Source organism: Tympanuchus pallidicinctus, unplaced genomic scaffold (assembly GCF_026119805.1).
Source record: "Tympanuchus pallidicinctus isolate F22 unplaced genomic scaffold, pur_lepc_1.0 scaffold22, whole genome shotgun sequence".
Taxonomy (NCBI): Eukaryota; Metazoa; Chordata; class Aves; order Galliformes; family Phasianidae; genus Tympanuchus; species Tympanuchus pallidicinctus.
This window is the reverse complement of record NW_026294739.1, coordinates 9515184-9536302: the sequence shown is the minus strand read 5'-3', so window position 1 is coordinate 9536302 and position 21119 is coordinate 9515184. Positions and strand designations below refer to the sequence as shown.

The 21119-nt window shown below is 41.2% G+C and overlaps 1 protein-coding gene across 2 annotated transcripts in view; it reads right to left on the bottom strand.

Annotated features, from left to right (window-relative positions):
- RASA2 (RAS p21 protein activator 2) overlaps window positions 1–20301 on the bottom strand; it is a 46223-nt gene extending 25922 nt beyond the window's left edge. Inside the window, exons 1-5 of one of the 2 annotated variants that reach the window (XM_052686322.1) lie at window positions 20283–20301; window positions 13956–14061; window positions 9061–9164; window positions 8017–8111; window positions 3478–3554 (exon numbers count right to left, since the gene is read on the bottom strand). In XM_052686322.1, the coding sequence (XP_052542282.1) occupies window positions 3478–3554; window positions 8017–8111; window positions 9061–9164; window positions 13956–14032 (353 nt within the window). In that variant the 5' untranslated portion in view covers window positions 14033–14061; window positions 20283–20301. Of the gene's footprint in view, window positions 1–3477; window positions 3555–8016; window positions 8112–9060; window positions 9165–13955; window positions 14062–18806; window positions 18919–20282 lie in introns of those variants that run through there. The other variant, XM_052686321.1, reaches the window with a different exon arrangement.
- Between the last annotated feature and the right edge of the window lie 818 nt (window positions 20302–21119).

The window sequence follows — 21119 nt, the reverse complement described above, 5'->3', positions numbered from 1 at the left end:
AACTTCTAATTCAGAAATGTTATGTGGGTGTCTGCGTGAACTTTAACAGTAAGTTTCCAATACAAAAATACAGAAGTTTAGAGCTTAGCCCACTATAATTAGTCCTAATGCAGCCTTTCATCAGGTTAACTTGTAAGAACTTAACTGATACAATTTCAATCTGTAATTTCACTCTATCCAGAGAAATACATATTGAAATATCTTGTTTCTAGAATAATTCCACAACCTGGAAGTCCCAGCTGGCTTCCGAAGCTCCTACTCTCAGAAAACTGGCCACAGTATTTAAGTATCTTCTTCCCCTAAGGTCAAATAATACTAAGTTAGACAGACACTTGCGTAACTTGCAGAAGACTACTTTATGTCTACTTGAGCAAACTCACTGTTTTTAAGGACTGTTTTTGGTTTGGTTTTTGGCTTTGGTTTTTTTTTGGGGGGGGGGGGGGATAGGGGGGCTTTATTATACACACTATACATAATCAAGTTTTTCTCCTTCCTGTATTTGCTGTAGGAGGTTAACAACTTCAGCAGCTCTTGTCATTATACTTAACATGTAAAAACTGCTTCCTACTGGAGACACATTCACAAACATTATGTGTCTAAAACAAACATTATGTAAACAATTCACAAAACCAGCAAAAGCACTTCCACAAACATGTCTACAGAAGGGAGACAATTCACCTCCTAGTTCACTTGGGTTCAGCCACAGTAGGGTGACTACTAGAACCCCAGATAATAATCAGAACCACAGCCCTTTATTACTTCTTCTTGTGTGTGCTTAACATGATCTTAGAGAAAGTTTAACATGCCTTAATTATTTTCTGTCTTCACAGAACTGGACTCTCAGGAAATAATACACAGTGGAAATGCACAAGAACCGGCCTATGCACAGAACACAGCACAGGTACTTGGAGTTCCCTTATTTTAAAAGAAAATGTAAAAGTTCAAAAGCCTCTTTATGTTACTAAACAACCAAATTGAAGGCTTCTTAGTAAGCAAAACATGGTTTTAAAAGGCACACAGTACAGCTCACCCCTTAAGAATTACCCTTCTCATTATCTTTTTCTCTTTGGCCAATGCTTGCTCAAGATTTGGACAGACCAAAAAAGGTAGGGACAGAAATATTCATGTGACTCTTTTTTAACCTAATGAAAGCTCTGTTATTTGCTATTTTTCAGCTTTGTTAGAGGACTACAATACACCAACTTCTCAGGGCCAGGTGACTGACAAAACATAAGTACATCACTAACCTCTGAAATTTATAAAACACGCTTCTTAGAAGTTGAAATGTTCTATTAAAGAATTTCACATGCATTTTCTGTAAGTTCTTCACACTTAAAACCAAAACCATTTCAAAAACATCCTCAAATCCATCCCTATAGACTTACATCTCATAAGAGATTTAATTCTCACACTCTCACATGTACAGAACATACTTGTGTACAATCATTTCAAGCCTATCAGGAAGTCTGAAAATTAGTGAGCTTTTTTGGTTTAAGGAACTCTTGATTTTCTCATAACCTTGAATGGAAACAAAAATGCTGATGTAATTCTGTAGTGTTTTACGCAGTTTTCTCCCACATGTCAACAAGTGGGTGAGCACAGCAACCATGACAGTAACCTGGCTTCCTTTTTGTCATTTATCTCCATCGTAAAGAGATCCTAGGAGAGGGTATGTGAGTAACCCACTTCCTAATGAAACCAGCAATTTGCAACAGTAACATTCTTAAGCAAACTTTCTTCATTATGAAAAGTCAAAATATTTAAAAAGTAATTCACCTTAGAATGCACAGATATGTACAAATTAACTAACACCTTAGACATCTAAAGGAAAGGTTGGGAATAAATCAGTTACAACAATCCAGCTAGCTTTCGGTACTAGTGGCACACAAGTAAAAAGCTGTTCTAATTCATGCTGGAAGAGGGATACAAAAATAGGAGCAGCAAGATCTCCAGTGATATGAGCTGCCACCCACCACACAAGTAGAAACATGTTCAAAATTATCTTGCAGTTATAAATACACATTGATGTACCACAAGTTTCCAGATCTTATCTGCATTATCAGCTTACAATATTCTACTAAACATTACCAATTTCTCTGCCTTAGTTGTGTTTCAAAACTAGTTTCCCTCTTCAATATCAACTAAGCAACAGAAGAGCAAGAGGTTAATTTTGCTCAGCCTTGCTCCAACTGAATTAAACTTCATAATGAGAACTTCATTGCAAAATAGACAGTGCAATGGTTTCCCCTGTCCCCTGGAACTGATCTGAGTATGAAGCTCTGAGACAAACAGAATACGCCACGCAATTTCCTCCCTTATCACAGTTTCGCAATACAAACATTATTTACACTGAATTCTCAGACAGGGAAACTTAAAAAACAACCACACAACAACAAAACAAACCTTACTCTGAGTTACCAGATCAGTTAACAGATCACGCTGGAAAGCAAGACTAGAAAGAACCAGACTGCCTTTTGAGTTTTTATTTTAAGTATCCCTTTATATCTATAATCTTCTGCCTGTACCTATTTCTCATATAGCCCATCCCAAAAGCTGTTAATAGAAGTGCAGAAAAGTCTCATTTCTCTCTGAAGTACTAGCAGAATACAAAACATTTTTAAATTTCAATTCCAGCTTGTCCTCCTGAACCCTACTCATGAACATGAGGACATAAAGAATCCCAAAAAAACACTAGCAGTCTCAGAGCAATCCACTGGTTTCCACTGGACTTCTCAACTAAACAGCTTCCCAGAAGCAAGCGACACTGAAGGCTGCTGGACTTCTTCCAAAATGAGAAGACTAATTTCTTCCATATATCTATACCATACATTTAATATGAATATCAATACAATGCATTTTGCATAGCTGCATTTGTATTAGTTTATCTGTACCTATTGTTAAATATATTGCTTAATAACAAAAGAATTGAATGACCAATGAATGTGTGATTTCAGCCTTCTCTGTACTAAGTGTGTAAACTGTGTATTCAGACTCCAAAAGTTTGAATTATAAATTTAAACAAATAAACTATAAAACACAGCTGTAAGACTAACAGCAAAACTACATAGTCATCAGTGTTTCCTAAAGGGTATCATTCCCCACTTTTTATTTAGCACTGGTAATATTTGTCTGGTAATCTCTACCATTCTGAGAGCACATACACCAAAAACATATTATTCATATGAAGCTCTTTGATAAGCTGTAATGTCTCTACATATTGGATGTTAAGTTTGCCAGTGAGAAGTCTGAGTCCCAATAGAAGTGAGTACACTGGGAGCTACAGAGACAAGCAGGCGTGAAACACTTTTGCAGGAGAACGAACCCATCGCCTCCAGTAAGTAAGCTCCAAGAAAAGCCATACGGAGAAAAACAAACATTACTGGTATCAGAATGTGCAGACATTCAGTATTTAAAGGGACAGATCACATCATGCTGTAACAGACAACTGTGTATTTAAGGATTAATGTATTTTCTTACTGTACTACCAGTTGCTGGCACACAGATCCATTATCTGTTATCAGTTCATTCAGTTTTAATTCAAGGTGAACTTTTCCCTGAAAAAGACAGAAACACAAATAGTTTTAAAAACTTTTATTTTAGAAGTACTAACTAGAAAAATTACTTTGTAGTTAGAAGCCATTTAAGGTTTGTTTGAAGTAGATACGTTGGAGTAACATCTGAAGCACGTATTGTGCAAGTATCTTGGATGTGCAGAAGGAAGAATATGCTCTCAATAAAATGCCTCAAGAACTCCAAATCAGAATATGCACCTTCCTTTGGACGATCTTTAGCAGTACAACCTTGCTCCCAACATCTACTGCCTGAACAACAATGCTACTCGTTTGGCTGTTTGTGCTGGCTTTCACAACTATTGTAACAAGACAGCAACACAGCCTTTAATCAGTACCATGCTCTCCTCAGCATATTTGGGATTCATCCATTTGCTAAATGGAACATCAGAAAACCATCTGTCCGTGGTTATGACTCTTGTCCAGCAGTACAATGAATTTGGCATGAGTCAGAGTAGGGACCCAGAAGATAGTTCTGTAATTTTTCAAAGGGTTGAAGCTATAGTTTCAGCTACAGTTCTGCTCCAACAGTACCAAAATGGAAAGAAAACCCCTAGCTGACAGTGCACGCACTTCTGAAATATGCATGTCCTGTCATGAAACTGAAGTGTCATTATTGTCAATCCCCTGCAGCAAAGGCTGTATTTCTCTCCCTGTACATCACATGGGAGGAGAAGTGAGGTTTCTTTTTTAAGGAAACATAACTATTTTGGGATGCCTGCCAAGTGTTTTGCAAACTGTTACTACATGCATTGGAACACAGGTACGTTAAGAAAATATTTATCAAGCAGAGAATTTCAATTGCAAAAATAGATTTACCTAATAAAAACAGGATACTGAGAAGCATGCCAACAGCCTTACAAGGCAAAGTTTCTGAATGAGAAGCAAAAGGACAAAAACACAACTAGTATTTATGGAAATAGCTGGCCTAAGTACAATTTAATAAGCAGACCTTATGAATGGCTTAACCATCTTTTTTCCGCTTAGAAAAAAAAAACAAAACTCAACAAAAAAGCACCACGCAAATCAAGAGCTCTGCATGGAGCAGTACAACAGTCTACTGCTCCTAAGAACAGTATTTAGAGCTTGATTAAACAACTTAGCACCGTGACAAGTACAGCCATTGTACCAAAGCCAAGTGACCACTCCCCTGACACGTATGGAGCATCTCAAGAACATTTTTGTTACCCGTTGAGAGCAGCACGACAGCTGCTGATCTGCAGATCTGTATCAGCTTCCGACATAACACACACGGTGAAATCAGCCATCCCATCCAATAAATAAGCACGTTTTATGTGAAAGCACTTTCCACCTGCAGATCTCAGGAATGTTCAAAAGCAGGTAGGCACTATTATAATTTTACCAATGGATTAACAATTATCTTTCCTGACACTGACTAGAGGAAGATGGAGGTGTTAGGCAGTCAGACTTACACAAGAACAGAGAAGCCAAAAACACTGTGTCCAAATCTCTAACCTGAAATTCAGAACCTCTGAAGCAATTCAGTAGCATGGTTTGCTTTTAGAATTACTATTGCACTTCAGCACAGTATTTTGAGAGGCTTTTCCTCCCCGCAATTTCATTACTTCAATTAATTCCACATTACAAAAGATAACAAGTATCTACACTAAATTCGAGTTTTCTAAAGCTCTTCTGCCAAAACTGGGCTGCTAAGTGTACTTTACGCCAATAGGCACTGTTACACTACGCCCACATTTCACGTTTTGTTGCATGTTTACCATCAGACAATTTTGGACACTATGTTTCCTTCCTAACATCCTCTCTCCTTTCAATTTAAGACAAGGATGTGCACACTTTGTCTGAGAGGTAGTCAACAACTGGGAGCTACTCTGATTATGTGGGTTAAACAGGGTTAGAAAAGCTAACAGTTATGCTCCAGTTCCTCTCCCAGTATCAGAAACTCAGCAGTATTTCTCTTGAACTCTGCTCTACACTTTCCACTTCCATCAGTGTGATGGGAAAAAAATATCACAAACTACTGGACTTGTAGGAGTAAGTGAAGGAAAACTCCACAAACTGTATAACCTTCCCACAGTAGGCACAGCACACAGTAGTTAATTCTGTAAGATTAGTGCATAAATTTTACATACCAGATACGGGTTTATCAGCTTTTACTGGATATCTCCATGTTTCTCATACTAAATTAGAGCAACTTGCACCATGTTTCTAAAACACATCACCTCACCACCGAGATCCTAGCACTACGCCCAGGCCCACAGAACTAACACAGTCTAACCCTGCATGGTTCATTCTACCCAGACCCTTCCTCCTTTTTAGGTTTGCAGATGTCAATCTATGAATGCACAAGCTGATCTGAACATCAGACTCCACTTTTTCAAACAAACCTACCCATTCTTCAAAAGGCCAGGGGGATACAATGGAAGTACATTGCTGCAATCATTGTAAAACCTACAAAGCCTATCAATGGTACAAGGTCAGTAAACATTCACGTTACCTTCAGAAACCTTCAAAGTGTGTAGAACATCTTGCCCCTATACATTTTGCAAGCCTAGATCAAATCTTTACAAGATTCTTCTCTCACGTTACAAGTAATAGAACAGAACAAGGGCTTGTTTAATACTATGACCTCATTTCAAACCAGCTATATAGAGATCAAAAAAAGGCAAGGCAAATAATCCCAAGAATCATCTTTCCAGCAACCTGAGGCTATATGAATTTTAGAAAATTTGAAGGATTTTTTTGCTGAGAAGTTTGTACCAGTTGCAGTTAAATGTGTACTGTTCTACACAGCTTTTCAAATACTGCTTTATTTGCTTAGTTTTCTTTCATTTACTTATACTTCTTGAGAGCTAATGGACAGCAGAAATTTTTAAGAAAAAAAGATAATATCCATTCCTACTATTGTTACCAGCAGCAAAACAAACAAGAAAAACAGCTAAGAACATAACACAGAACAGATGCTGGCTAAAAGTCCAAGTTGAGTCATTTAATACATTTTTTAATGCCCATGAGAAGGCTACTTTCCTCCTATACACACTGGAACAGACCACCCCCCTCATTTTTTTTTTTTTTTTTTTTTAAAGCACAAATGGGTAGAAGAACAATTTTTAGCCTGAAATTAACTTTGTTTTAAAGAGGGATGTAAGATCTAGTCTATCAAGATTTTACATCAGTGTAATAAACCAGATGCAATTATAGCTACCAAATCATCACTTCAGACAATATGAAGATGCTTATCCATCAGTTTAAAGCATCTGGACCACACTACTTAGTTCAGGTTATTCAGCAAGGCAGTTTAAGTGGCATACTTCCATGCATCAGCAAAAGCAGCACAGGTAAGAGTGATTAAAAAAAAGTAAGGCAGCTGATAGGAACATCAACTCACTTACCAGTGTTATTTGTGTAATCTCTATTTTGAGAAGGAAAAGAAAGAGCAAAGGAATTGAAAAAGCTTGTGCAAGCATGTAAGATAAAAACGATCTTGGAAATATTTTATACACAGCAAAACCAAAATCTTGTATGAACTCAAGGATACAGTATTTTTACTCTGCTCCATTTTTAATCACCTCCACTTCTGATGTTAGTGTTAGTATGGAGTTGTGGAACAAGAATGGAAGGAGACACAGAAGGTGTAGACCTTCTGCATTAGGAGTGGATTGTGATCCTAGAAGTCTTAAATTTACTGCAAAGTATGGTGGCTTTAAGAAGTGACCAATATCTAAACTTCCACATCTCTTCCACCACCACCTTATTATTATTTTGTAGGAATCAGCAAGTTCAATTCTTGTTAATTCCAGAAAGGAAGCCAACACTTGGGAATATCCAAAGAAAACTTAAGATATACTAAATTGGATATCCCAGCAACAGGATTGGATTCCAAAGAGCACGGCTGTATTTACTTAAGAATAGCTGAAGAACAGACAGCAACAGCTACAGCTGTAGGGACATCACACTTAAATGTTCTTACAACAATCCCATCCGAAGGATGTGAAGCACAGACAAAGTAGAACTCTGAGGCACAGCTTATTTAAGGCTGCATGTGGAAAGTATTTGAGAATAAAATAAATGTATGAGCACAGCACAAGTAACTCCCAATATGGAGACATTGCCATTCCACATTCCACAATCAACATTTCAGATGGAAAAAACTACTCAGTAGTATCCTGAATCATTCAGCTGTCTAAATTACATAGCATTCCTTGCATCAAAGCTTTTTTGGCATCAAAATACTGTTAGACATTTCCCAAACAGGCGCTTCAGATCTCCTACACACTTTGAGAAGCATCACAAGAAACAATACTGTTTAGAAGAACAGACAGCATTACTCTTTAATCAAGCTGAAAGACAAATGACTCACAAGAATTACAAAGATGTTAAACTGTCACAGTTCAAAAAAATAGTCTAAATACAGATAAATACATGTAATGGTAATTTTAAAAAGATAAGAGTGCAATTTAATGGTTACCTGAACCTCTGAGTTGGAATCAACAGGTTGAAGCGTAAACCAGTTCTCTTTCCCTGTGTAGTTGCATAGATCTTCTTTTTTGATTGCCACCTTTCCTGCAGGAAAGAAGGAAAGAAAAGCACATGTACCTCAACAGGACTGATTTTTGTTTAAGAATATATATATATTTTTTAAATGATGATGCTATATGAAAAGCTCATAGAAACAAACAACATGAAGCAGAAATAAAGCAGCAAAAGAGTTCATGCAAAGCTAATTAAACTACTTCTGATGAATTATCTTGGATATCACTAATAACAAGGTCAAGTGAAAGCACATACTTGTGGTTGGATATAACACAATGAAGATTTGAGAACAGTAACGGTGCTGAAGAGCATTTAAACAGCAATTTGAAGATAGATGCCTTCTGCTGTCCTGACTGCTATTTGGAAGGCTGTTATTACACCCAATTATCTGGCATCCTGGTACAAATTATTTCCTTCCTCAATTCAAGTAACATGCAGCGCACATCCACAGCAGACTCTTAGAGCTTTCACATCAACTTTATACGCAACTAACAGCTGTGATAAAGCCATTTGACAATGAAATTAATCCACCTCCTGTAACTTTTCAGTTATACATGTTTTGTGCAACTTCTAAGCACTAGGTTTACATGTTGCACTGGCAGAGAAGTCCATTTATAGGTTTAAGAGTTATTCCACAACTACAAAGTCAATTAATTCTTTAGAGCTATCAAAGTAGTGACAGTTACTCAAATATTGCACTGGAACAGAATTGGAGAAAAAAGAATTTCAGAATGTACTGAGTAGGAATAAAAAAATATCTCATTAGCCTAGAAAAATAAATACACAATTTTAATAATCCAATTTAAACTGCAGTATAATAAAGCAAGGAAACAAATCCCATTTTTCAAACTCCAAAGAAATATTTAGGAGCACTACCTACTATGTTTTTGAAAATTCATCTGTTTAACAATTATGCCCATAAAACCACAGATACTGAAAACTGAACGTTATGCAAGACGCAGAGTATCGCAGAACTTACCTATCCGCAGGTCTTTTTGTAGAACACTTTTGTCATAAATGTAGAAGGACAACCACTGGAATGTTCTTGGAATCTCAAAGTAAAACTCTTCTCCAAAATAAGGGCTGATAAGAAAAACAAAACATTAAAGTAGGAAGCATTTGCTGTAATTTGTATAGCAGACACCGAAATGCCATATTTTTTATTTTGTTATTTTTTACCACCACAATGTTAACCTGTCATCCAAGCCACCTGCAGCCATTTCATCCAATCACACAGCACAAAAACCCTTTGCATGTGTTCAAGAAATACACAGAAATTAGAGCACACAGAGAAAGTGCCACCTTTGCTGCAATTTCAATTACATTTTCCTGTCTTGAAATCATTTTAGCTGGCTCCCAACCCACCATCCTTAAACAATTTCTGGAGATAGAAAAGGTATATTTTTCTCTTCCGTGCCCAGTTAAATCACAGTAAAACACAACTCAGGAACTAATTCACTAACTGCTAACATGTCGTGCTCTAACCTCTGCCAGGCTTAATGCTCAAAGATTGAGACCTGTTAAAAGAAGCCATAAGAAGAACAGAACAGTGAAACTGAAAGATGGAAACAGATGGTTCATCTCAAACCCATAATACTTGTATGTGATGAAACAATCACTGTACTTCTCCACCTACTGAAATCTAATAGAATATTAGAATAAAATAGAAATCTAGTAGAACATTTACAACCATTCATACTGTATCAAACAACAGCAACAAGTATTTGCAAAGAATTCTATGTAAGAAAAAAAGAAAATATCTGAGTTCCTCCGTATTCCAGAGCCATTTCATCTAGTGTATTTGGTATCCTCCCATCAAGGGATGCATATGCCCATTAAACTGAAGGAAAATTTATGTACCCAGCCCCAGCCAGCACTCAAAAGCTTGCATCTCAGAAGACTGAACAGAACTACAATGCTATTGGTGCCACTGCAATTTGTGAGCTCTGGAAATAAAACGCAATCACAAAAAATCTGCTATTTCGGAATGACTGGATTCTTACAGACTTCATACACTGTCATTTGCAGTGCTGCATTATCAACACAGATGTGCAGCTTTGTGAAATGGATTTTAGCCTCTGCTTCCTCCATACAGAAAGCTACATTTTACTATGCACGATGTACAACGTAGTTTTCTGCAGAAAAAAGCTGCACAATGACAACTGGATCACACCCAAATTTTTGTTGTTGTTGTTTCCTAGTAAAGTACCTGGCTGACGTTGTACAGGTAAAATACCAGTTTATTCAAGCAGCACAAACATGCTTACACTGGGAACCATTGGTTGATAGTCCAAATAGAATATCATACCTAATCTCCCCTCAAAGTAATTAGAGAAAAGCCACCAAATGCATCATTAAATAAGTTAAAAACAGCTGCTAACCAGTGTTAAAAAACAAGTGCAAAATCCAGCATTCCAAATTATTCAAGTCTATTCTCAGAATCAATGGTTTTAATCCCAGGAATTCATAATAACACAGATCAGAAGTTAAAATGTCCATTTTGTTTAAACACAGAACTTTCACAACAGACTCCAAAGTGTATGAATCACTATTACACCTCACATTATACTGATATGTAACATAGAAATTCCCAGTTGAAAAACCCACTCCTAGTTTTTCAGCTCCTCACCTCTTTTCTTGTCCTCCTCATTTCATACCCAACAAATTCAGCTCTCTTAGGGAGCCCCGTTCTTCTTGTCAGCAGCACCACTGCAGCTACAGATCCCTGAGCATTACCTGTAGCAGCAGTGCAGGCTAGAGCAGCCTCCATTTCCTCACTGCTCTTTGACTGCTTACTCAAATTGCATTGACACAGTAACGCAGCAGAAGGTGAAACAAGGGCTTACTTCTAATTTAGGTCGGTTTCATGATGTGGCTCCTTGATCAGCTACACAAGTAATAGCTGCAGTTCAAACAAAGTTATCGCAGCAGAAAGTGCGAACAGCGGATGAACGAGCTGGTACTGGTACTGGTACTGGTACTGAGGGAATCTCTGCCTCTGACTGAGCTTCAGACAGGAGCAGATGATGACATGCAACAGCTGCACATCACTAAGTGGTAACTCCTGATTTTACCAGATCTGCACAACTCTAATGTGCATAACTACATCCAGAAAGTGATCCTTTGTTGTGGGATGGAGACTATCAGTACAGCTTTCCAGCAGGCTACGTAGCAGCCATATCCCAAGGCTAAGGATAATGAAATTCACCAACACAGCAAAAAAAAATAATAAAACATCAGTCACTGTCAAACATTAACAGAAAATAATGTGTTGTTTTAATAATGTATTCTGTTAACACATTTCTCCTTACCCAGATTATCACTAATGTATTATGAATCAATTGTTGGATATCCTTTAGCAAAGCATGAGACACCAAGACCTGTTATTTTATAAATTCAACAGTTACATCAGACAGTTCAATTCTATACCCTCACATTTGCACAAAGGTCAACTTGAAAAACAAAACAAAACCATTTATTTTAAAACAACAATAACCAAAAAGCAATACATACCACAGCCTCCCACCCCCCCACCCCCAATTTCCTCATATCTCACCATGGAAATTTGAGGAAGTTCAAACTTATTTGACATTTCCAGGGAAAAAAAATGCAACTTCTTCAAAATCCACAGAAATCCCTTGCAGTCTCAGGAAACATGACTGAGTCATTAGCCATAAACTTCTTCCTATTAATTCATATTTCTTCTATCTCTGAAAACTCATTTGCTTCCAATGATAACTACTTCCACAGATGTGTAACTAGCAGATACTTGTAGAATACGATTTGGATTATACTCAGTTCTTGTTTGCAAGCTAGAATACAGCGACAAAAACAGACTATGAATTACTTCTGAAAAAAAGCCAGTAATATAAAAAAGAAACAAATACCATATTAAAGCTTACTGGAAAGTAATGTATACAGTTTTGAAGCTAACAGAGTGCAGAACTGTCATTTTCCTTCCAGTAGCCCTGGGTTACTACAGTACTCTGGACCAACAGAGTAATAAGCAACAAGATGGTATCATTAAGCTTCCAGAACAAGCAGTAGCCTTCAGAACTATACACACCCTAGTAATACAACAGTAAGCATCAGCTCTTGCTGCTGCTACCAGCAGATGCCTTACCTTGCTGTACTTCATCAGTTTGTACAGAACCCTATTTGTGTTGTGTATTTAACTTCATACAGACGTCATACAGAAGAGCAAGGACAGTTGCCTACATAGCCAGGAGAGACTAAAAAGCACCCGTAGGCAAAGAGTGCTTTAGAACACTGACTTTCAATTAATAAAATATTCTAGAATTAGGAATATAAATTTAATATCACCTGAAAATCTCTCCGTTTGGAGCACTGATCAATACACTGCCAAAAATGTTACTTCATTATAGAGAGATTTTTCTTCTTCCCTCTGAAATACTACTGGCACCATTCTCAAGTTTCAGGTACATTTCAATACTATTAAAAAAACGTAGCTTAATCCAAGGTGATTTCTTTTACTGATGTTTGACTATGCAGTTGCTAGATCTACTTCATGTGATTCAAGAGCATCAACTTAACAATTCTTTAAAGTGAACATATTTCCCTCCCTTTAAATGGAATATAATTTTACAAAGTGCATGAAAATTAAGTGTAGCAAGTCTTGTTTCTTAGTATATTATCTTCTATGAGTTCAATTATTAATGCAACAGAAACCTGATGGCAAAGCTAAAGAACTGATTTTATTTTGGAAATCAAACTGTATTTCCAGTTTAATTAGTCAAGTGCAATCAGGAACAAATATTTTGCTCATTCCACTTGTCTGTATTTAATGTAGTTGGATATAAAAGTAATTTGCTTGTAATTTAACTGGTTGCATGTTTGTGGTGCTTACTTCCCGTGCAGAAGTATAAGGCGACTTTAAAAAGCTGTTTTGAAAAAGAACAACTCCCTTTTTGAATGCACTATTTGAGCACCACGGCTTTCCTGATCTGGAAACAACCAGCAAAAAAAAACCAAACAACAAAAAGGAGCACTGATAACAAAACCACAGCAAACAGCAGGAGCATGGGAAAAAAAAACAAAAACGTTTCAAGCAGGCTTTCTGGGTTTAAAGAGGAAGGTTTGATGCCTTCCTCAAACACATTAAACTGTCACTCTGGTCTTCAGAGCAATGCAGCTGCAAGGATGCTTCAGTATGGGTCATCAGAGAACTATATTTCAAGACTATTTCAGGTATTTGAACTATTTCAGGTATTTGACTATTTCAGGTATATTGTGACTTTTTGGACTGTTTTTAAAGCTCATAAACCATTGGAGAACCTACAGCTAAGCACTGCTTGGGGAGGCACAGCAAGCTATTCTTGAGAGTACAGGTTGCAGTTCTTGCAACAAGGCTTGCAGGAGGGAACGAGGCCTACTCAGGGAAACATCCTATAGCAAACAAAACTCTTACACATGGAAAAGTTCAAGTTCCTCCATTCTGGAAACAGGTTTTACAAGACAGACACTAAGAACAGAATTCCACCACTGCACAGTGACTACATGTCAGCAGTAGAAAATGACATGAAAAGCTGAGATGGAGCAAATTTCTTTCCCTTGAATATAACTTGGCAAGGAAAAGAACATTATGCTGCCCAATGGAACAGAACAGAGTAACAGCAGAATGTTTTAGCATGTTTCTTTTTAAAAGCACTGTGGTACCCATAAGCCTCCATTTTGTCTTTTTTCCACTGTTCTTATGATTTACACACTGCTGTAACACTTCTGGGTAGTCACCACAAGTCAGTTCTCATTTTAAAGATGAAGAAGCAAAGCCACATACACATTGATACAAATCTTGCTTTTATTCTGGACTGAGACTGTCTTGATTACCACTTCCATGTAAAAAAGAAGCCATACCTTAAAGATTTTTCAACTACTTGTGTACGAAAAACTTCTTCTTGGTCCAAATTTATGGTACAGAAAAAGTCTCTCATCTTGTTGGGTATCAAATGTTTGGCATCATCTGTAAACAAAAAAGAAACAACTGTAAGTACTGAGGGGAAAAAACAACAGGATGTTACACACACAGAAGTTCTGTAGTTCTAATGGACATTCAAAGTCTGTCCTTCCACTCAACATGCATTTCTATATTCATTTTCTATTTGTAAGCTCCCTTATGTGCCCAGAAACGTTTATATCCTGTGTGACATGGAAAGATGCTGCCAGGAAGATGACACTGCACTGCCTCACCAGCACTGCTGCCTGCAGCATCTGCACCTCCCCTCTGGCCTGAGCCGGCAGCGCTGAGGCTGAGAAGTTCCAGCCTGGGGCAACCCTGCACTAGCTCCCAAAACAGACAGCCAACTGTCTGAGCTACTGTTTGCTCTGTATTTTCTCCTTAAACATCTTGGTTGCAGGAAGCTGTCTACTTCATTTTTAACAATGAGCAGCTATTGTTGATTAATGCATTTCCAAAGAGTCAGCTACATGCATTGGTGTTTTTTTTTTCCCCCTAATGTCTGGCTTGCTAGGGAAAGGGGGGAAAAAAACAGATCAACTAAATGCAGCACATTTAAGAACAAGAAAGTTTCCAATGGGAGGAACAATGAGATGGGAGGAACAGATGGATGCTGAGTGTAGGCCACTGCACTAACCTCTGCTGGACACCAGGCAGCCTTTTTCTGAAATAGTTAGTTCTAAGTGGTTACAGCTAAGAATACATCCCCATATTCCAACTGCTTGCCCAGAAGCTCAGTGCTGTAGACACCTCCACAACTTCATGGCAATGCTGTCCATTCACTTAAGCAGCATGTCCCCTCTGGTGTGTTCTTCTTTGAAGACAGGAATCGGTCCCCTGTCACCTCATATCCTGCTGATAGACACAAGTTTTTTTGATCCTCACTCCAAAGGAAAGAAACTCTTAATTGCTGAGCAGTTCTTCTCTGTCTTATGCCATTTTAATTCTGATCTTTAACACAGGCAACCAGAACTGAATTCTGGACTCAGACTTAGCCAGTAGCTCTGGCAGTCACACTCACTCTTACACTCCTACTGGATATATCCCTCCCAGAAAATATGGAATCAAAATTATCTGAACTTCAGATAAAGTACTGAAGAGTAACATGACCATAGCTACATGAATGACTGATTTTCATTACGTACCATGTCTAAATATCACACCACCTCCACCTACAAAGTCTGCTGCCTGAAGATAGGTTTGTCACACGTCTGTTCCTTCTGAAAAAACTGCAGATAAGCAGCATGTTGAAAAATAAGCTTCACTGTTTACACTGCTAATATGTTAAATCATAAGGGCTTTGTTTTTTTGCCTAATAGATCAGTGGTGGCCTTTAAGTTTAAGCAAGTCAGTCTGGTATTTAAAAAGCCACAACAGCACTGAGAAGAGCAGGATGGTTCAACAGAGCAGGCTGAGCTGCCCTGCTGCCCTTTGGAAGCCAGGGGTACGTGCACTGGGAAGGCACAGACGCTCCATGTGCGCTCTGGTAACTCCCCCAGGTAAAGCTCTGCTCTCTGAAGCACCAGGGAGCTTGTCAGCAGCTTGGGTGTGGGAGACAAGGAAGTGTAGGTATTATTTATAAACGTCACCCTTAATGTTGACAGACTGAGGGATATGTACAGAACCGGTTTTAAATGCCATTGGATTTCAAAATGAAGCTAAACTGAAAGTGACCCGTTAGTGAGATACTGCAGAAAAAAAATCAGAGAAGCATGAGATGGAACATCACCTTCACATAGAAAACTTGTTAAAACTTATGCAAGATAACAAAGAGAAATGGACAAGAGGCTACTCATCTCCAGATGGGGTCTGATGCTGATGTTTGTAATTAGCAACCATAAACCTTACACTCAGTTACTTCTGGTCAGCATCTTATAATTTTGGTTAATACCCTGAAGGTTCTCCACCCTATTTTAAAACATTTAAGATATAACATTACTTGACTGGCACTGTAAACCACTGTACAGCAGAGACACAAATATTACAAATCCACATTTTCTTAAAAAAGAAAAAAACAAATATTTCTACGTAATCCACATCTTCTTTTTTCATTCTACTACACTGCAGTCCTTCCATATTAAAAGCCTTCCTACAAAAGAGAAAAGATCTGCACATCTTGGTTTGTTTAGCTGAAGGAAGGACGGATTTCTTGAGCGGAACTTGGGGTGGAAAGGAGTGAGGATCTGCAGCTCACCTATCAGGTAAAGCACACAGCTGTCACATCTTCCCCAAAACCTCTTAACATTTACAATTGGGAGAAAACTTCCAGCTGTACAGATTAAAAATAAAAATTATGTATGAATAACATCAGATATTTGCTTGAATTTTTGGATTTGAGTTTATTCAGCAGATGCACAATTCCGAAAAACTACAACAGCAGCAACGTCAAGACACTAAGTTCCACAATTCAAAAACAGAGGGCAAGAAGGCAAGTGAGAGGGATGTCATGGAGATGTACACCAGTGCTTTCCAAATGGGTGTTCAAAAAACACGGGCAGTAAGGTGGTCAGTGAGAACCATCTCAGAAAGCTTTCTCGGGAGACGAGAAAGAGATGCATGTTTACCTGTAGCTGTAGAGCTCTACACAAGGCTTTCCAGTGTCTGTCGTTTAAAACTGTACAGCAAGATATTTAAACCTGTGGTTCCAGCAGCGAAACACACAAGTGACTAAAAGCAGCAATAAGGCCAACTCACTTCTTAGCAACTGCATCAACCCAGCAGTTTCGAACACCAGCCTCATTTAGGACAACAGCTATTTTCACACCATACTTCATAGCCAATCTAGTAGCACAAGTACAAAATGCATCACTAATAACAACACTGACCCTTTTATTCTGAAAAGGCAAGTTCATAACTACTGCCAACTAGCTCAGCAACCTCCTTTAGTGGAAAAAAGCAAAAAATGACAGTAATAAAATAACTTTTATCGACTACATAGTTTGGTTTGGATTTTAAAGTACATATAAAGCACTGTTAGGGCTCTCTGTGCCACTATGCTGTAAAGCTTGACTTCAAAGTAAGATCAGCTCAAGCCTAAGCAAGAGGGAAAAGCTGTGATTCTAATAAAAGCTCAGTGTTAAAACAACAGGAATTTTGATACACAATGTTTAACAAGTTTGAGCTTTGCATGTTACTTTCATGTTGCACATTAGTTGTAACAGCAACTCACTAAATCCCACAGCTGAGACAAACCTTCTTGTCCTGCGCATCATTTGCTCAATAGATACACAGTGTGACGGTAATGCAGAGCTAACAGCGTCAAGCACCAGACTCTAAGGAGGAGGTGGGACATCCGTGAGCTACTCGCAGTGCTCCCCACACATACAGGTGCACCGCCTTCAGCTTGCCATCGCTTTCACCAGATCGTTGACTGTGGCAACATTCAAAGTTACTTTGTAGCTGCAGGCACCATCCAGCACACTTAAATAGGTCAATAAAAGCAGTTTCGAGTGTTTTGAGAAATCCGGGGATACACCTTCTAATGCCTAACACAATACTTGCGTTCAGTTCACAGAACACAAACTCCCTGAATCGCTGCCTTGTCAGCTGCTGACCCAACCCTAAAGACAGCGGTGAGGCACCGCTGCCCAGAGAGGTTTCGGATTCCCCATCACTGGAGGTGCTCAAGGCCAGGCTGGACGGGCCTGGGCAGCCCGAGCCGGTGCCTGGATCTAGCAGCCGGCATCCCCGCACATGGCAGGGGAGTAGGAACTCAACCCAATCCATTTTGTGACTCTAGAACAGAAATCAAGAAGCAAAGCAGCATCAGTCAATACATCAGCTCCGACCCGTCTCAAAACCAGCCCGCGTTAGCTCCGCGCTACCAGCAAGGTCTGGGGAAGCCTCGCCTGGCCCCGCCTGCCCCACGGGCGCCGCCCGAACCACCGCTGCGGCTCGAGCCCCTCCGGCTTGACGTTCTCAGCTCGCCGTCTCGACGGCCGCCTCACTCACTGACGGCAAATCCTCTCCTCCGCACGGCACGGCGTTTAAAAGCACGCCTGGTGCCGCAGCCACGCGCACCGTTCGGCGGTCGCGCACCACCGCCCCTCGGTCCCCGGCGCACGCCGTAGCGACCGACGTCGTCTCATTCTCAAAAAGGCCGAGGGGCCTCGTGAGAAAGGAGCTGAATGGGCGCGGGGCGAGCCGCAGGAAGCGCTCACATCCTGTTCCTCCGCGCCCCGAGCAGCCGCAGCGCCGTCCCCTCCCGCCGCGTGCTCACCGCCCGGCTTCCCACGGTACGGAACGCGGGGGTATTTTTAGTCAGCGCTTCCTAACCACCAAAATAAAGTCACCGGGCTCTCTCTCACACACACACAACACAAAGACGCAGAAGCACCGACGGCCGCTCCAGAACACCCTTCCACCACCGACTTCCTGAACATCGATAGTTTCGCAACCGCCTCTTGACAAACAGCGCGGCGCGGGGCTCGCAGCGCAGGACGTGCCGCTCCCGCCCCGCCAGGCCGCCCTCGCGGCGGCGGACGCCCCCGAGACCCGCGGCGCTCCCGCCGCCCCCGGCACGTGCCGGCCCGCAGCGCGCGGCGCCCCGCCCGCCCGCCGCACACAACGCGCTCCCGCCGCCATCGCGCCGCCCCCGCCCCGGGGCTCCCCGCGCCGCCGCGAGGCGATGCCGCCCGCCCAGCCGCGAGGAAGGAGAAGGCGCGGCGGCGGCACCTCGGCCCGGCACGACGCCCTCCCGCCAAATCTTTACGCGGCCGCGCAGCGGCTCGGCCCGCACCGCCCGCACTTACAAATCTTGCCCCGGAGGCTCTGCAGCACCCGCACCTCGCCGCCGCCGTCCTGGGCCGCCATCGCGCCAGCGCCGCCGCCTGCGCACTGCGCACCGGGGGAGGAGCGAGGAGTAGCGAGGAGGAAGGAGCGACCCCAACACCCGCCCTACACCCGCCCCGCCTTCCCCCGCCCTCGGGGGCCGCCACAGAGCGGCGCGCGGCGGCAGCGCGCATGCGCATTCGGTCCGTGTCCCGGCAGCCCTGGGCGGGTGATGCCGCCCTGCTCTGCCTGCGTTCCGCCCGGCCCTTTGCCGTGTGTGCAGCTCGTGCTGGGCGCTCGCTTGACGGGGCCGCTCCGACTGCCCGCCGGGGCTCTGCTCATCTTTGTCCCTTGTGTTACTATCGCAGGAGACAGAAGTCGTAGACGAAGCGTGTTGGACTCCCGTACTCGTCACGCTAATAGCGCGTTCCGCAGCCGTCACGGAGCTGCAGCTGCTTCGGTCTCGGTGCGCTGCAGCACCCAGCTCCAGTGCGGGTGCCTGATGGGCTCTGCTGGGCCTCTGCTCGTTCACCTCTGCGTTCACCTCGGGCACTTGGACAGGCTGCCCTGGGAGACGGTGCAGTCACCGTCCCTGGAGGTGTTCAGGTAGATGGCGCTGAGGACGTGATTTAGTGAGCAGTATTAGCAGTAGGCGGATCGTGAGACCAGACTTAGGGGTCTTTTCCAACCTTCATGATTCTGTGGTAGACTACAAGTGCTTCAGCCTACCCTCCTCAAGAATTAATTTTCATTATAGTTTACATTAGTGTTTCCTGAAGCTATGGATCCTAATCTGAAACCCTGCGATCTCACTGCCATCTGGAATGAGCCCTGGTCCCAGCACCTATGACAGGTGTGCCTGGGCTCCACACTCTGCCCAGCTGCAGCTCTGTGTGCAGAACGGTCCAGTGGAACTGCAGCACTGAAGGTGCAGGTGAAGCAGCTCTAGGCTCTGCAGACACACGTTCCGACAAAACCCTGCAGTGGCTGTAGTCCTACAGCAAAGAGGTCATTCAGCTGGGCATCAAGGAAAAGGCTCCTTTAGAAAGTTAGTTAGTAGGGGACTACCGTTTTTCACCTTAGGCTCTTCAGTCTGCTAAAGGAAAACTTAGAAGGTTTCAAGGAAGCATTCATTATTTGTCTCTAGTTGGAGTCTTCTGCTGTGATTCCATGACCGTTCATTTCTCCCACATGAGTCTCACTGTTATTATATGCCGTGGAGCCCTGTAATTTGGCTCTCAGGCAAACATCAGCCCCATTGCTTGGTGGTTTTCCAGCAGCTGTGAAATTCCCTCTTCATTCCCACACTCCATATCAGGTTAAAGGAAAAGAGATAAAGGTGGCAGGAGCGGCTCAGGGGACAATGAGCTGCTTCATCATCCCATAATGTGGGAATTTGTATGCATGCAAAACACAAACTTGCACAAAGACATGAGTTTACATAAGCTGATTTTTACCTGCTAGAAGTGACAGCTTCCTCAATAGCTCAAATTGAGGGATTTGATTATCTACAGTTGGCTTCCAGTAGGTTGTCTGCTCTGTCTGACCTGTGAGTGGTGAACCCAGGCTCAGAGTTGAGAGCTTTGGGATGGAAAACTCCTGATCAGAGAAGGAAGAGATATGGTTAGCTGTGTTGCAACAATTTTGTAGATATTTTGCATATTTTATAGATATGTGACTTTAGTTCTTCCATAACACCCTCGAAAGCTGCATGACAGCTGGAGTTCACTGTTTAACTTAATATCACCTTTCTTTGAAGTAACTTTTAGTTAGATTTCTAAATAGGACAGAAAAATATATATATGTAGCCAATTTTCTTTGTGTAAGTATACATCTCTACTGAGGACTATCCCAATGTGCTCTAAATAATTTAGCTTAAATTTATCTTTAAATGCTGAACTTAAGTTTTTCTAGCTGAAGGAGAAGTACTTTGAGTACAGAGTTTTCTGTTTTGTTCATATCTTTATCTTCTCTGATGCAATTAAGAAACCATGCATATTGGCAGCATTCCCAAGTGCTTGGAAGTGCACTGCGTAAAATACACAATCTATACCACAAGGATACTATCGGAATTTAATTTTAAGATCTTTAAAGTTTTGGGTCATCATGAAAACAGGTTTAAGATGTTGCAAAGCATTAAAAAGTTTACCTGTCTTTGACTCCTTTAAGGTACCGAACAGGAGATTCTGTTCACCTCAACACAGTGTTCACCATCACTGCACGATGCCAGCAGATGCTGTCACTTCCCTTGAGCTCTGGCGTGTTTCAATTCACTGTTCTGACTTTAACAGAGG